We start from the raw sequence: 17733 nt of genomic DNA on the forward strand, positions 1-17733 counted from the left end.
ATATCCCATGGTATAGGGCGTTTATGTCGCAACTTTTACTGTTATCTCAAGCTGATAGTTCATGTATTTCTTTCCCGTGAAGCTTTATGACGCTGGTAGTCTCTCATATTGTGCTGTTCATACACTCTTACCCGGTCAAAACAGTAAAAATCGACAATAATCGACAGTAATCGGCTTGAGATAACAGTAAAAGCTGTGACATAGATCTAAACCATGAAGGAATATACCAGTTTTTATTGATGTACAATCAAATTGCTAATCAAAGGATATTATGTTCTCATATGGTAAAAACCAAAAACCCTGCAATTAAATGGTGTGTTCCATGCAATAAATGATTTTAGTATATAACAATTTTATAACTTGAATCAGGTTGCATGCGCAAGTTTTTGTAAGTCAGTCTAAATTCAGCTCTACATTTTTAAAGTTTTTTTCAGTTTTGGTAAATCGTGAATCAGTTCTGTGTGTGATATTAAGTACGGTGTAGTGGTGTTTCATTGTTGTAGGCAATTGAATCCTTCCTAAATAGTGTGTGGGGACTAGTAACTCTAATTTTGTTTCTCGCTGTGTGTTTAACCTAACTTTTGGCCTGTTATTCTCAATGATTGCAACTGCTGTTTTGTTAAATCACACTTATTGATGCTGTATATATCAAAGAATGAAAACAGTGACAGAATCCAAAGTCAGGGCAGTGGACTGTGAATGATAGTTGGTATTAATACCTACAAATAAATCTCTGAATTCTGTGCATAAAAAACTGATAGCTTGAAGTGTGGGGAGTACGCCAATAAAAGACAAAATGAGTAAACAAGTTGAGATTTAATAGCAATGAAATAATAGGCAGATGGCCACATACAAAAACAAGTGTATGGAAATTAAATCGAATAAAATCTTTAGCTGAATTTATTATGAGATGGAATAAAACCGTTAGAACGAAAACAATTACAAAATTTTGAATGAATGTAATTAATGATGCTAATGACCATTGAAGACTGACAACAATTGATAAGGTACTGTCAATGACACCTGAATTGAGAATAGAAAATTTCAAATGATACAATAATAAAGTTAATGTTAAAAAATTCAATGTTAATGATTTTAAAAAGAATAATAGCAAATGACAATGAGATATAGATAATGCTCTATATATTGAAATAGTTGAATGTCTTGATTGACACTATAGTACAAATAACCTTAGAGTAATCGACATTAATACCAATAAGTAATTCCAGGAATGAGAATGTCTTGGTTGACATTAATACAAGTAAGTTCAAGAATGAGAATGTCTTGGTTGACATTAACATAAGCAAGTTCCAAAATCAATGTCATACACGTTGAAATAGGCATCAGTGTCCTTAAAATAATGCTTGTGAGCTAAGGGTAGCTGTCAAATACAATGAAATAATTGTCAATGTTGAGTACATTAATATAGGCGACATAGGCCTTCAATGATTTGAATGTCAAGTTAGACATCAATAGAACAATTAATAGGCGTCGGTGGCCTTAAAATATCACTTGCAAGCCAAGGGTAGCTGTCAAATACAATGAAATAATTATTAATGTTGAATGCATTAATATAGGCGACATAGGCCTTCAATGAAAACACTTGTAAGCCAAGGGTAGCTGTCAAAATTGAATGTCTCGGTCGACATTAATACACTTGTAAGCCAAGGGTAGCTATCAAATACAATGAAATAATTATTAATGTTGAATGCATTAATATAGGCGACATAGGCCTTCAATGAAAACACTTGTAAGCCAAGGGTAGCTGTCAAAATTGAATGTCTCGGTCGACATTAATACACTTGTAAGCCAAGGTAGCTATCAAATACAATGAAATAATTATTAATGTTGAATGCATTAATATAGGCGACATAGGCCTTCAATGAAAACACTTGTAAGCCAATGGTAGCTGTCAAAATTGAATGTCTCGGTCGACATTAATACACTTGTAAGCCAAGGGTAGCTATCAAATACAATGAAATAATTATTAATGTTGAATGCATTAATATAGGTGACATAGGCCTTCAATGATTTGAATGTCAAGTTAGACATCAATAGAACAATTAATAGGCGTCGGTGGCCTTAAAATATCACTTGTAAGCCAAGGGTAGCTATCAAATACAATGAATACATATTATAACCTTGAAATAACGTAGGACAGTGCTCTCAATGAGACATACACTGTAACATATTGAATTCATGTACATAGGCTCGATTGCCGAAAGTATGGACAATTAAATGTTTTTAATTGCCGTAAAAGCTTAATAATAGCTACAAAAATAATATGAATACACATTGAAATGTTTGAATTAGAAATAGAGAACAACGTGGTCCAGTTTCGACAAACTGTTCCCATATGACCAGGTGACACATCATCCATCCCGCTGAAAGACTCGTCCCTGAGTCTGTAGTCAAAAGGGGAACAAAAAAAAATAATAATAAAACAAAATAATACTCCGGAAAGAAACGTGTGCCTGATTGACTTGATAATGCTACTATACATTGAAATCAAACATTTACATAGAAAAGGTTACTCAAACTAAATTACAAACATTCAAATCAAATTCAAAATGAAACTATGCTGCACAAACAATAGTTCTCTAAATGAATAAATTTTTTTCAACAAATACAATTAAAATTTTAGGGGTTCTGGAATGAAGATAGGTTAAAGTAGTTCTCAAAGATGTAGATGATATTTAGATGTCCTGAGCGATGAACTAGCAGTCGTCCTTGTATGTGAAGTCCTCCCGTATTTGTCTGATGTTAGATGTCCTCCTGTATTCGTCCGATTTTTTAATGTCCGCTGTTCGTCGATGATCATTACAGTTGCTTCAACTCCTTCAGACCTCCAGACAATATTGAACCATGTACTAAAGATAAAATGATGATCGTAAGGCATCCATATTTCTGGTTGAAATCGAGCCGTCTCTCAACTGTCGAAGAAATCTCTCGCAGCTCAGCTTGCAAGTAGTAGCATGTGTGTGTCCAACCAGTAATAGGCTACGGTAGTTGAGTAGTCACTGGATATTAATTCATCCAACTGCCATCCAATCGAGCCGCCAAAATAATGAAATCTCCCAGCATCGAAATTCATCTGTTATGATTTCCACAGAAGATGAAGTTTGTTCTTCGTTATACGGAAGCTCTGATTAGTGTCTGATGTCCTCTCCGTTGTTGAGTAGTGTACAGCATACTATCTGCTTGCATAATATCCTCCTGATCTTCAGGAAAATCGATCTCGTAGAGTGTAGTGACAATTCACAAGTCGCCTTGCGCTGAAGCTGAAGTCATCTCGAAGAAGCCCGTGAAGTCCGCGAAATCCCACGAAGTCCTTGAGTCATTGAGTCCATGTAATACTGCATTGTCCCGAAGTCCTCGAGGTGAAGTCCACATACTCCCGCAAAGAAGATGTAATATGAGAACTACTACTTATAGGAATATGAATGAGTATTTCAAATCTAATTCAAGGAAAATTTTTAGGAAAGGATAACCCCTTTACAATTATAATAAATTCTACTGTATAAAAAACAACTTTCAAAATCAAACTACTAAACTTTCCATTATGCAATCATAAAACTCTACAGCTAACTTTAAACAAAATCTCAAAATCAATAAAATAACTTCAAAGGTGAAAAATCAAATTCAATTTAAATAAGAATGTGAAAAAAAACACGACCACAGTATCATTAAACAAAAAAAAAATTATGAGAAATAAGTATTTCAGCTCAAAAATGATAAAATAAGCCAAATAACGACCATAATATTTAACAAATTTCGAAATCGATAAAATGACTTGAAAAAAAATCAATAAAGATCAAGTTCAATAATACATGAATTAAGTAGAAAACTATTTGACAAGTTTCTGTACATACTATGAAATTCGACCATTATTAACATTAACAATAATATTCAAAACAATAATTGAATAAAAGGTAATTAATTTCTGATTGAAATCATAACAAAATAAATAATTGATTGACTGGATGTGATTAATTTCATGTTATTTACTTTGAATAAAAGAAACCTATAATAAAAGACCACATTAATTAATATTATAATTCATAAACTCTGGAGTCATGTCTGAAATCAAAACAAAACGTTAGTTAACAAGTCAAATTACAGTAGTAAACGTGACAAATAATCTAATTGCTGACATTGACCTCAACTCGCAATAATTCAATACGCCTGACCTTCAATAGGAACATGTATGATGTTAAAAAAAATCTTCAACTATTATATCAAAACTGGTTAACAACCTCTTAGGCTTCAAATTGCAATAACAAAATATCCTAAAACCAAACGTAGTAAAAATATAAAGATTTATATCATTAATTTTCCATCTCCAAAACCTAATTGCAGCCTTTTCAACCATAATATATTAATAACATTACTAATAAAAAACATGTTGGAAAAGTAATCAATAAAACTCGTACTCCAAATCTCAAGTATGTACACTTAATAATTATTTATAGTAGAATTAAACTCAATAACGAAATATAATGTATCGTATCTAAAAATCCTATATCAAAATTAAAATCCTAAATCCCAAAATTGAAAAGTTCATTATTAGTAAAAATATCAAGATTATCCATTGCTCAAACGCAATCTCATATTAAAATAAATCAAGAACTAATATATGAAAATATTATCACTAGGACTATTACTAACAAATACCAAGAAAAGCCAAAATTTTCTTCCATTATTAGATATCGAATATTACACTGATCAGTGTTGATAATTGAATGACAATTATAAATTAGCTAAATGCCTCATTCTATGAGCAATACTGTCTCATGCAATAAATTCCCTGAGTCTGCACTGATGTTCGGTTTTCTACCTTCAACGGAATTGTTTTAATGAATATCTCATTGCTATTAACGCTTAACTGGGACACTTTCCAAACTAGAATTGACACTTTCCAAACTATTCAAAATTATGTCATCATATTTCTCTGCTGAACTCCCATTAACAATTCCATCAGTGTCAATTCTATTATTCGTCATATCTTTTAGAAAATTACAATAATTCAAATCTGACTCTGTATTTTCACCTTCACTGTTTACACAAATTGCTGATTCACATTTTTTCTGTAATCGGTTCAATATACTATTTTCATGGCCTGGTTCTTGTTTATCGATAATTGATTCATACCTCCTGTCAACCAAATTTGTATTACCTACATCACTTTTCAACTCTGAACATGAGTCCGTAATCTTTCGTTTACCACCATTATTTGCTGATTCACATTTCTGGCTATAATTCATTTTAATATCTCCAAGATCAAATTCGTGTTTATGAAAGATTGAATACTTCTTATCATCCGTATTAGAATATTTTCTTCTAACATATATTCCATTGTGCCTAACATCTTCCAAAGGAGAACCTGATTCAGTGACTATACAACTTCCTAATTCATTCCTTGACATATCATTATTTGATTGACCGCCGTCTAAAACATTTTCATCAATATGCCTAGTACTAAATTCCTGTGTCCTATCAGTAAAATATGCTTTCTTACGTCTAGCATTTTCCGAAAACTTTCTGCCATCAAAAGAACACACTCTAATATCATAGCCTTCTTTTTCACAAATTCTATGCATCCTTTTATAAACCCGATAAGCATAATTAACGTTGTAAAAACAATTCCGCGTAAAATGATTATGTTTACTACAAACTTTACATTTCTTACGTCTTCTTTTTCTGTTAGTCCTATTATTCACGAGACTAACATTCTGATGCATCTTGACTCCTCTAGATTCACAATCATTACGCATATGTAAAAGAGAAATCCAAATCACTTTCCGATAAACCTGATAACTCTTCCTTAATCATTTCCCTATCTTTATCCTCCTTGTAAATTATATCTTCCTCATTCAAATCACAATCATTACAAATTATAACTTCATCCAACCCATTTTCAATCTTGAAGTTACTAACATGACAATATACATCCACTTCATTTGAAACATAATAATTACAAGAATCAAAATCATCAGAGATAATAGCATTTTCTAAACAATTCTCAATTTCAAACTCATTTCCGATTTCCAATAGTTCTTCAAATTCTGGTTCCATATTATCATTAATTACTTGCACCTGTCCAAATTTCCACTCATTCAAATACTGACATGATAATTCATATTTCTCAATATTTTTATACAATTCTACAATAGTACTATTTGATAACATTATAATTCTTTCAAATATATTTGAAGACAAACATCTTAAAATTATCCTGATAATCCGAGATTCACGCATATTCGAATCTACTTTTCTACATAGGGATAAGACTTGTGCTACAAAATCTCTGCCATCTTCGTCAAATTCCATTCTACAAGTATCTAATTCCTTTTTTAGTTTCCACAATTTGAGAGGAGATCGATAGAAATTAACAAATTTTTCTTTCACTGGCATATATTCAAATTTGTTCTGTTGAGTCAAATCGTTCTCAATAACATCAAAATATTTCTCAGCACTTCCTTTCAAACAAAACCGCAAGCATAATAAATTATCTTTTTCATCCCAACCGTTCGCTAAAGCAACCTTTTCAAAATAGTTGAAAAAATCATCAATGTCAAATTCTTCATCTTTTCCATCAAAAAATTTCGGTAATAGTAACGTTCTAAGTTTTTCCATTGTTAATCTGTTCCAATCCAATTCTATTCAATAATAAATAATAACTTTCCAATTAATCTGGTTTTAATAATCATAAATTCTCCATATCTCAAAATCTCTTCAATAATAATAAATTTATCCTATTCAATCATATCTTAATAATCATTAATTTCTCATCTCATCATAAATATCTCATTCTTTCTAATAAGAATTGATAATAAATCTTGCAATCGTACAACATCTTCAACTGCCATAGCTTTTACAATTTAAAATCTCAAAATCAATAATCGTAAATCTTCTAATATCGTGAATCTCAAAATCTGTCCAATTATAATTATTATTCTCCATCCGATGAAATCCATTATTAGTAATCAATTATTGTTCCATAATATTCCAATTCAATAAATCCTCGAAATTCATCTTACTAACTGTTTCTAGAGCCCCGTGAGGTTTAAACTCAACTACTTGACCCATAATTTCACTGAAAAAACATATATTCAATAATGCAAAATGCAACCACAAAAATTGAATCTCTCAATGATTGAGATCTATTGACTGAGAAAGATTGAATCTCTCAAGGATTCAATGTTTGTGGTTATGAAAAATTTAAGAACAAATGACTCAGTAGTCACCTACCTTTTTGAAATAGCTTCCCACTTTGGCATCCACTGGTATTTCGCGGCGTTAATTATTAATTAAAAATCAAAATAACTGATCTAATGAAATGGGTTCAGATCCCGTCCTATTCAATAATACAATTCTCTTTAAACTACCCGAACTGCGACAGGAAAACTGTATTATAAAACAAGAGCAAAATCTATCCCCTTTACCAGAACAGCCGGACTTTACTCACAGTCCTAACGAACAAGCTCACACAACGACCAAAAGAAAAATTTTGGGTATTAAATATAACTCAGTCAATGCCAAACATGAAAGCCATTTCAGTACATATTTTTATTTGTCGCACACGCGCACGTTTGTTATTAAAAACAAAAGAGAAGCTACATTAATTTTGACAACAAATGAAATAAACAATCTTTTCTGTCGATGACAAAAATTGTTCAAAGATAAAAACACTGTTCATTAAACTTTTCTAAATTAAAACTCTAAAATTCTGATCAATATGAGATAAATATATGATTCATATATATGTCCCATATGACCAGGTGACAATATCCATTATGGTGTAATGGTTTTAATGTAAACCAACCTACATACCTAAAGATTTGAATCTAGGACTTTTGAAATATGAAACAGACCTGCTAACCACTACATCATAATGGATATATATATATATATATATATATATATATATATATATATATATATATATATATATATATATATATAATAGATGTTTTCATGATATCAAATCATCTTGATTTTAAGCTTTTTACAACAATTACCTCCTTTTTTCCAGTTAGAGCTGTTTTTGAGAGTATATGACATCAGAGGCACAGAGGTTATACAGTATATCACTAAACAAAATTCTATATTCTCATCATCAGCATGGTGGAGTACGACTACACAAAAACTTATTGGTAGCTAGTGTTCTTAAAAAAGCAAAATATGTCTTAATAGAAGAACATAGTAGGCTAAATCAAAACCAATACAAAATTTTTCATAGTCAACCATGCATTATCATTATCCTCTATCACACCTCTTGAGTTATGACAACTAATTATCTAGGTATCAACAAGTAAGCTTATAATTAATGTGAATGCAATACTCCCAACTCCCAGAGACTCTTAGAATGTCTTAGGATGTCTTAGAAACCTCTCATAGGTTAATTTAGCTTAGGTTAGGTTAGATCAAGTTAGATTGAGTTGAAACATAGTTACTTCTGAAACATACTTACTTCAGATGAAACAAGCTAACTCCCAGAGGCTCTTCTTAAGATGTCTTAGAAACCCCTTATAGGTTAATTATTTAGGTTAGTTTAGGTTGAGTTGAAACATAGTTACTTCTAAAACATATGATGATATAAGAAGGTTTTGAAAATGCAATACCCCCAACTCCCGTAGACTCTTCTTAAGATGTCTTAGAAACCCCTTATAGGTTAATTTAGGTTAGGTTAGGTTGAGTTGAAACATAGTTACTTCTGAAACATATGATACAAGAAGGTTTTGAAAATGTAATAACCCCAACTAGCCTTTTATATAACAGAAGATTAATGCAAGATAACAGTAAAATCAAAGAGCAAGTGAACCATTTTGTACTTTTATTTATTTGTCACTCTCGTTTCCAATCCAGTACAAAGAAAACTATACATCTTGGAGAAAAAAGTCTCAAACACAAAATGAAGATTAGATCTTTATCTACAACTTCTTTGCTCTCAAAACTTTCCTACCCTAAAAATAAAAAACTTTCTCGATTAGGATTTGTATTGGTGTCTCATCTCAGAATGTGTTTGAAGCATTAGGCCTATTGTCCGATAAAGTTCCTTATAAAACTGAATAAAAGCCCTAAATACATGTTTTTTTTGGATTGTTCGAATCACAAAATATCATTTGTTAAGTGAGCCAATTTTCAAAACTTCTCATGAATATCCAGATTTAGAAAAGGCATTGACAGTAGTGTAGCTAGGTACCGACTGTACTTTATATATACAGGGTGTAGGTACTTTATATATACAAAGTTTGTAGGTGACACAGTCCAAGATGAGGTTAGAATTTCATGTGTAGAATTTTTAGGAAACTAGTCCAAAATAAACATGAAAACTACCTACACTTTATATGAAAACTACCTATATAAAACAAACATCAAAACTACCTATATGAAACTTTATATATACAAAGTTTGTAGGTGACACAGTCCAAGATGAGGTTAGAATTTCACGTGTACAATTTTTACGAAATTCTAGTCCAAAATAAACATGAAAACTATAAATTTTGAATTTAGATTTACTTAGTCGTTCCACTTGTAACGACTAAGTACGGCTAGACCAAGTTAGCCTAGAAGGTTAGCCATCTACCAGAAGGTTACTGTAGAGGGGTGTATTTCGATTAGCCCAGGTGATCGATTATCCCAGGTGCTTGATTAGCCCAGGTGTTCCATTACCCCAGGTCGGGCTTTCCCAATTAGACCAGGACCTGGTATAATCGAACTACTGGGTTAATTGAAGCATTCCGTCTCGATTAACCCTGTAGTTAGATTATACCAGGTCCTGTGTCTCGATTAGACCAGATATCGCTCAGATGTGGCATTCTGTCTCGATTAACCCAGTAGTTCATCTAAACGATACCTGGTCTAATCGAGACACAGGACCTGGTATAATCGAGATGTGGGTTAAACGAGACGGAATGTTTCAATTAGCCCAGTAGTTTGATTTTACCAGGTGTCATATATACTTTAATGGCAGAAGTACCAATTAAGAGTCACAGAAGTACATAATTAAGAATCACCCTGTTATACAGGGTGATTCTTAATTATGGTAAAATAATTCAATACGTGATGGTAGAGGTAAAAATAAGAAAAAAAAATCTTGTAAACATATATCCATAAACGCTTCATTAGAGAGCTATACAGAGTGAAAGATTTCGCCTGGAATTCAGTTCCTCTGGTGAAATACACAGATGCTGAATTGTTTGGGGACTAGTTTTTGAAAAACTTATGCTGGATTCATATGGAAAAATATCTTGAAAATTGAATAAAACTAGTCTGGAAGCTGTAGTGTGAGTATTTTTTGAGAAAAAAGTTGAAATATGCAAAACATCTAAGTAGAAAAACACAGACTTCTATGTTTGATGCCCAATAACATTCTTTAATGACCAATAAACGAATAATTTTCCGCAATAAAAATTGTAGAGAATTTAATTCTGAAAAGAATCATGTAAGCTGTGTAAACTAAATTTAAATAAGGAACTGAATTCCGGGTGAAATCTTTCACTCTGTATAGCTCGCTAATGAAGCGTTTATGGATATATGTTTATAAGAATTTTTTTCTTATTTTTACCTCTACTATCACGTATTGAATTATCTTACCATAATTAAGAATCAACCTGTATAACAGCTCGTGCTTCTGTCATTACAGTAAATATGACACCTGGTACAATCGAACTACTGGGCTAATCGAAACAGGACCAGGACCTGGTATAATCGAACTACAGGGTTAATCGAGACGGAATGCTTCGATTAGCCCTGTAGTTCGATTGTACCAGGTCCTGGTCTAATCGGGAAAGCCCGACCTGGGGTAATCGAACACCTGGGCTAATCAAGCACGTGGGATAATCGATAACCTTGGCTAATCGAAATACACCCCTCTATAGAAATACACCCCTTCTGGTAGATGGCTAACCTTCTAGGCTAACTTGGTCTAGCCATACTTAGTCGTTACAAGTGGAAATTGAGTGGAATATTTCCAATCATTACATTAATTCAAGCCATCTAAATTCAAAATTTATAGTTTTCATGTTTATTTTGGACTAGAATTTCGTGAAAATTGTACACGTGAAATTCTAACCTCATCTCGACTGTGTCACCTACAAACTTGGAAGAAAAATAGCACAAGGACTACCTTATTATTTTATCTACCAATGTTATTACATTAGTCTCATTTGCATTGTAAATAAATGAGAAAATAAATACCGATTCTCTCTGTAGCAGACTGAGTAGAGTGCTATTTTTATTGAAGAGGCTAAAATATTGTACCAATCTTGTATAAATATTGTATCTAATCTTGCTGTTACTGCATATTATGCTTTTTTCACTTCCATCTGCAATTTGGAACTTTGTTATGGGGTAATTCTTGTGGTGCGAAAGATGTTTTTCTTTGTCAGAAAAGAGCACTACGCACAGCTTTTAATTTGGGCATGAGGGAATCTTGTAAACCTGTGTTTTCAGCTAGTGGTTGAAAAAAAAATTTCATTTTGGAATGTTTGATGTTTGTATAGAAAACCTTAGTATTTTCAATTTAAGAAGAGAAATTCATGAATATAACACGAGATCTGGTTGTCGGATAGATTCGAGTCGGGTCAGGCTTGCTAGGACGCAGAGAATGTACAGCTATTTAGGTGTAAAAATGTTCAATGTTCTATCATCTGAAGTTAGAAATATGAACAGTAGAAGATTCAAGTCTATAGTAACGAAATAGTTGAAGGAGAGAGCATTTTACTCGGTTGAAGAAATGTTGAACTGCAATGCCTATCCATAATATTATTGTTCTCAATTGCTATAACTCTGGTCTGTTTTCAGATTATGTTGCTGTGTGAATTTATGTATATTTTATTTTGTATATGTACTATATGTATAATTATGTTCAATTGACTTTTGTCCATGTAACCAATGTTTGTTTATGACAATAATAAAGATTTGATTTTTGATTTAGATGAAAATTGTTCTTCTCTAACACTAATTCAAAGAAAAGTTTATAAATAGAAAACTCAGTTTCCATTTGCAGTTCTATTGCAGCCAATTGTCATGCAATTTGACCACGTAAAAATAAATGAATCCTATTAAAACTTGACTGGTATCAACCTTGCTTGGTTGCTTGGTGAAAACAGGAATAATTCATAATGGTTAACATGTTTTATTATTCAGCCCAGAGGTTTAGGCATTATAACTAGTCTGAAAAGTAGAAAATAATATATACGCTACAGAAAATATAAATATTCATCACTCTCACTCCAGAAGTTTGAAATAACCCATTTGTACCTTTTGTATGCATGCTTTATTAGGGTGGCTACACACTCCCACTGCATTTGGCTTGGCGTTTGAAAAGATAAATTGAGCAATGCAGAGTGTACAATCAAAATTGATCTACTTCTCAATTTAATTCGAATTCAGTGCCCCAAAATATATATAGAACCGTTGGGAAAAATTCTTTCGGGGCTGTTTCCTGATAAACAACCATTTGACTGGACTAACTCGGTAAAAACAGCACACTGTCACTATATGTTTTAAATTATCATAGTTAAAACCTTATATTAATTGATGATAATATTTTGATAGAACTTTTAAATGTGGAGCTACATGTAGAGTAAACTTACCCTGCCTGGGCTTGCGCACTTCCGCCGAAGGTGGAAGGTATACGGTATGTGTCTATCACACTCTGGAAGTTCAAAATAATCTATTTTGAACTTTTGTAAGCGTGTTTTATATCAGAGTGGCTAAATACTCTCATTGAATTAGGCTGAGTTTTAATGTAAGTAACATATGCACTTACTTAGATAACCTTATTTTTCAGATAGCAATTTAGATTGTGATGAGCAGGCCCAGAGCCCTCCAATTTCCTTATTGGATTTGGATAACCAAAGCAATGAACGAACTCATATCTTTGCTCCGGAGAATTATAAGGAGTCTGTAGCCGAGGTATGAGTATATCTGAATAATTTTCTTGTTTGTTTCAGTGAATTTTACATAGGTGAGAAGCTATTTACGTAGGAGGTTTGGGAAAAGGGAAGGCTGTTTGAATTCATGTGTTTAAGCTTAATTTCATCGCATGCTTATTAATTAATGATAGTTTTATCAGTACTTGTGACATTATACCAACTTAACTCATTTCCCCATGGTAAACTTGTAGAAATCATGCTCCACCAATTCTACAGGAAATTTCCGACAAAGAAGTTCAGTAAAGAAAATTTTCTCGTATCAAAATTCAGCAAAGAAAATTTTCTCGTATTATACTTTCTTTATCAAGATGTATTTTCCAATATTCATGTGATTGACCTATTTACTGTAATCATTTATTAATTTTCTCAATAACTAGTGTGCCACTCATAAAGAACTAGTTTCCAATGTCATTTTTCAAAAGCTCAATCAATATTTCACAATGATTTGATCAGCAAAGAAAATTTTCTCGTATCATGCTTTCTTTATCAAAATGTATTTTCCAATATTCATGTGATTGACCTACTCACTGTAGTTATTTATTAATTTTCTCAATAACTAGTGTGCCACTCATAAAGAACTAGTTTCCAATGTCATTTTTCAAAAGCTCAATCAATATTTCACAATGATTTGATGTAATATTCATATGAGAATAATTGTTTATTGAGCTTACTTTATAAAATCTTCCATTGAATTGTATCAATTGAATTCATGTAGAATCTATGGTTGACGGGTTCAAAGACCGTGGTGGAGCACTCTGCATATCAACTATAAACTAATATATTTTCGGATGAAACTGTGTATTAGCTTCCTTATTTATATAATGATTTATGAAACTGTGAATATAACTTTAGCTAGACAAAACAACTTAATACATTTCATGATTTCTCATAGAAGCAAACCTGTTATCTCCTGTACTGTCATTTGTACTGTAGGCCTACATGTAGCTTGTGATTCAGTATAATGTAGCACCTTATATATTGAATGAAAAATACTAAGAAATTGTCAAAAAACCTTTTATATATATGTCATAGTAGATGTTCACTGAGTAAGATGGTCAGCTGCAAGTGGGCATTTTCAAAATTTATTCACCATTGTTTTGTATAATATTGTACCACACGCTTTTTTTAGGTTCCAATAACAAATGAGGATCAAACGGTTAATGCGCCAAAACTTCTACAAACTCCAAGTACAACGGTTCTAAATGATAATTATGACTACCAAATCGTTGAAACAGAAGTGGACTTACCGGAAACTACAATACATGAAGAATTAGGTCTGCATGAAACTATTAGTTTAATTCCTTCATCTGTCATACCAAAGAGTGAAAGGGCACATTATGTTCGCCATTTCAGAAGAAACTCCTCTATTGAACCCTGAGACAAGGTCAATTAGACACATGACCAACAAAGGAGGCCAGTATTGACTAAGCGAAGCTGCATATGTTGCCCTTGTCACAATAAAATTAGGAGTTCTGAAATCGAGTTTATAAGAGCCTAAAGAGACACATGAAGCTGTTAGGCGTTGCCTGCTGCTTCAGCAACAACAATAAGTTGAAAAACTTTAACCTTATTGAAACTCGGAGTACACATACATGTAAACCTGTAGCATAAGTGAGGAGTGCAGGCTTCAATTCGTTTGTGTTGGAACAAAATTATAGTTTCCTATTTCAGTTTGTTTTACAAAATGCTAGTTGAGAATCAATTTGAAATATTTTTTGGGCAACATAGTGATGAGTTTTTTCGTAAATAATATTGAGAATTGAGCTATTTCCATAGAAAAAACATAATATGAAGATATCTCATTGTATATAAGGCGCTTATGTTCCAAATTCATAACTCAAATCCATGGTTTTGTATTTTCTGTTAACGACGTGGTTAAGTGGTAGAGTGAACATTACTCTCCAAACTTCGCCACGTCAACAAATAGAGAAGTCATTCTATTTAATTCACTGTTATGCCAAGACAATAGTCCAAGTGATGATATCTCATGTTCCAAATTTCACTGTTACGCCGAAACAATAGTACTGTACAAGTGAAGATACCTCATTTTATAGGGCGCTTATGTTGAAAATTTCGCTACGGTAGTCGACATGGAGCATGGAGCTATGTGGTTCTGGTAGTCTTTGTCTCGGCTTGTCACTCATAAATCTTACATTAATGATTGACAATTTTGGAACATTTGAAACATAAGCGTCCTACAGGGTGAGATGTCTTCGAATGCCATCTTCTCCCTATGCTAACACTCGGATCGTTTTTTGAGTGTTGAAGTTGGTTGCTATATCCGTAAGCGCTCCATCACGAGATAAGTAGTTTTTACTATTATTTACAAAGAATTATACTACCGGTATGAAATTGAGAATTGAGTGCAGAATTCACAGTACAGATTGTTTAATGTATTGTTTATACAAATTGGGTTATATTCATCCTGATTGTATACAGGGTGATTCATAGTTATGGTAAAATATTTTAATACGTGATAGTAGAGGTAAAAATAAGAAAAAAGTTCTTATAAACATATATCCATAAACGCTTCATTAGCGAGCTATACAGGGTGAAAGATTTCTCCCGGAATTCAGTTCCTCTGGTGAAATACACCGATGCTGAATTGTTTGGGGACTAGTTTTTGAAAAACTTATGCTGGATTCATATGGAAAAATATCTGAAAAATTGAATAAAACTAGTCTGAAAGCTGTAGTGTGAGTAGTTTTTGAGAAAAAAGTTGAAATATGCAAAAAATCTAAGTAGAAAAACACAGACTTCTACGTTTGATGCCCAATAACTTTCTTTAATGACCAGTAAACAAATAGTTTTACGCACTAAAAATTGTAGAGAATTTAATTCTGAAAAGAATTATGTAAGCTGTGTTAACTAAATTTAAATAAAAGTTGAATAAAATGTATTCTTTTGTAGTACATTACACCACAAAAATTTGCTGTTTTATGAGGAGAGAACTAATAACTCATAAGTTGTAGCTGATTGCAAATAAAATATTAGGTTTTTTATGAAAAGTTTTTTTTTATATGAAAGTAGCATATCTAAATGACATTAAACTTATACCAAAAGACTAGTTGATTCTGCCATTAAACCTGGGAGGAAGCTCAAACAGAAGTAGATGATCTCCTATGATTCCTGCCCAAATGTTTACTGAAAACTGATGTTGTGGAGGATTAGAATTGATGGCATGAGGATTCTCAGCTGCCCAAATATGTTGGTTGTGGAAGTTAACGATAGCTGTTCTTGTAGAGTGTGCCTCGTCGGTAAATAAAACGGTTGTTAAAAAGTTTGGGTAAACAAGTTTTACTAAAAACCATCGGCAAATACCAGCACAGGGAATAAAGTCTCGTGGCAATAGAGTATGAACTTTATGGAGGTGGTATGGATGTAATTGTTGCTATTTTAGTATCCTTCAAATAATGGATTGATTGACATTAAACTGCACTGACAATTCTCTCGAGCTCTTCTCTGGTTGTTCATAAATTTCATTAAGAACTTGTTCTTCTAACTCAACAGTCATAGTAGATCGGGGTCTGCCTGCATAAATGTGCTCTTTGGATATCAAAAGATCTGTTTCAGACAGACGTTGATGAATAGTGGCAAAAAACCTTGAACTTGGACATACTCGGTTAGGAAAGTTCTCTTGATACAAACGTCTTGCTTCAGTACTATTACAGTTGTGTCCCATTCCATACATTTAATGCATGTCAGCTAATTCGGAGTATGAATAATGTCTAAGATTACCTGCCATTTTTCAAAAGTTAACACTCAACATAAAAGCAGAGTGGAATGGTTACTAATAACTGGTTAATAGATTAAACAAAAAACACAGCACGGTTACAGTAGGCCTAACTTACAGTTTGTTTTTTCTGTTCAACAGTGAGCTAAAATATTTCTGAAAATAATTTTCAGCTGATAATTTCTTTTAAATATTTTCTTATTTAATACATAATAAATCAGCTGTTTTGGAACAGCTGTTATTAAAATCCATGTTTTATTTGCAATCAGCTACAACCTATGAGTTATTAGTTCTCTCCTCGTAAAACAGCAAATTTTTGTGGTGTAATGTACTACATAAGAATACATTTTATTCAACTTTTATTTGAATTTAGTTTACACAACTTACATAATTCTTTTCAGAATTAAATTCTCTACAATTTGTATTGCGAAAAATTATTTGTTTACTGGTCATTAAAGAAAGTTATTGGGCATCAAACGTAGAAGTGTATGTTTTTCTACTTAGATTTTTTGCATATTTCAACTTTTTTCTCAAAAACTACTCACACTACAGCTTCCAGACTAGTTTTATTCAATTTTTCAGATATTTTTCCATATGAATCCAGCATAAGTTTTTCAAAAACTAGTCCCCAAACAATTCAGCATCGGTATATTTCATCAGAGGAACTGAATTCCGGGTGAAATCCTTTACTCTGTATAGCTCGCTAATGAAGCGTTTATGGATGTATGTTTATATGAACTTTTTTCTTATTTTTACCTCTACTATCACGTATTAAAATATTTTACCATAATTATGAATCACCCTGTATATCTATTTTTACTTTCATTGCACTATTACCATAGGTAAGGAAAGTATTGCTTTCCGAAAAAAATTAAGGTACCCCAATTACTAAATATCTATACGTTTCAAAGTCCCCTGAGTCCAAAAAAGTGGTTTTTGGGTATTGGTCTGTATGTGTGTGTGTGTGTGTGTGATCTCATCTCCCAATTAACGGAATGACTTGAAATTTGGAACTTAAGGTCCTTCCCCTATAAGGATCCGACACGAACAATTTCG

At 32.3% G+C, this 17733-nt stretch overlaps 1 protein-coding gene across 1 annotated transcript in view; it reads left to right on the forward strand.

Moving 5' to 3' along the window:
• LOC111052104 overlaps positions 1–17733 on the forward strand; it is a 62047-nt gene that overhangs the window by 37615 nt on the left and 6699 nt on the right. The window contains exons 6-7 of the mRNA XM_022338727.2: positions 12800–12924; positions 14074–14218. Coding sequence (XP_022194419.2) covers positions 12800–12924; positions 14074–14218 — 270 coding nt within the window. The remainder of the gene's footprint in view (positions 1–12799; positions 12925–14073; positions 14219–17733) is intronic.

The sequence above is a fragment of the Nilaparvata lugens genome, chromosome 1 (genome assembly GCF_014356525.2).
Source record: "Nilaparvata lugens isolate BPH chromosome 1, ASM1435652v1, whole genome shotgun sequence".
Lineage (NCBI taxonomy): Eukaryota > Metazoa > Arthropoda > Insecta > Hemiptera > Delphacidae > Nilaparvata > Nilaparvata lugens.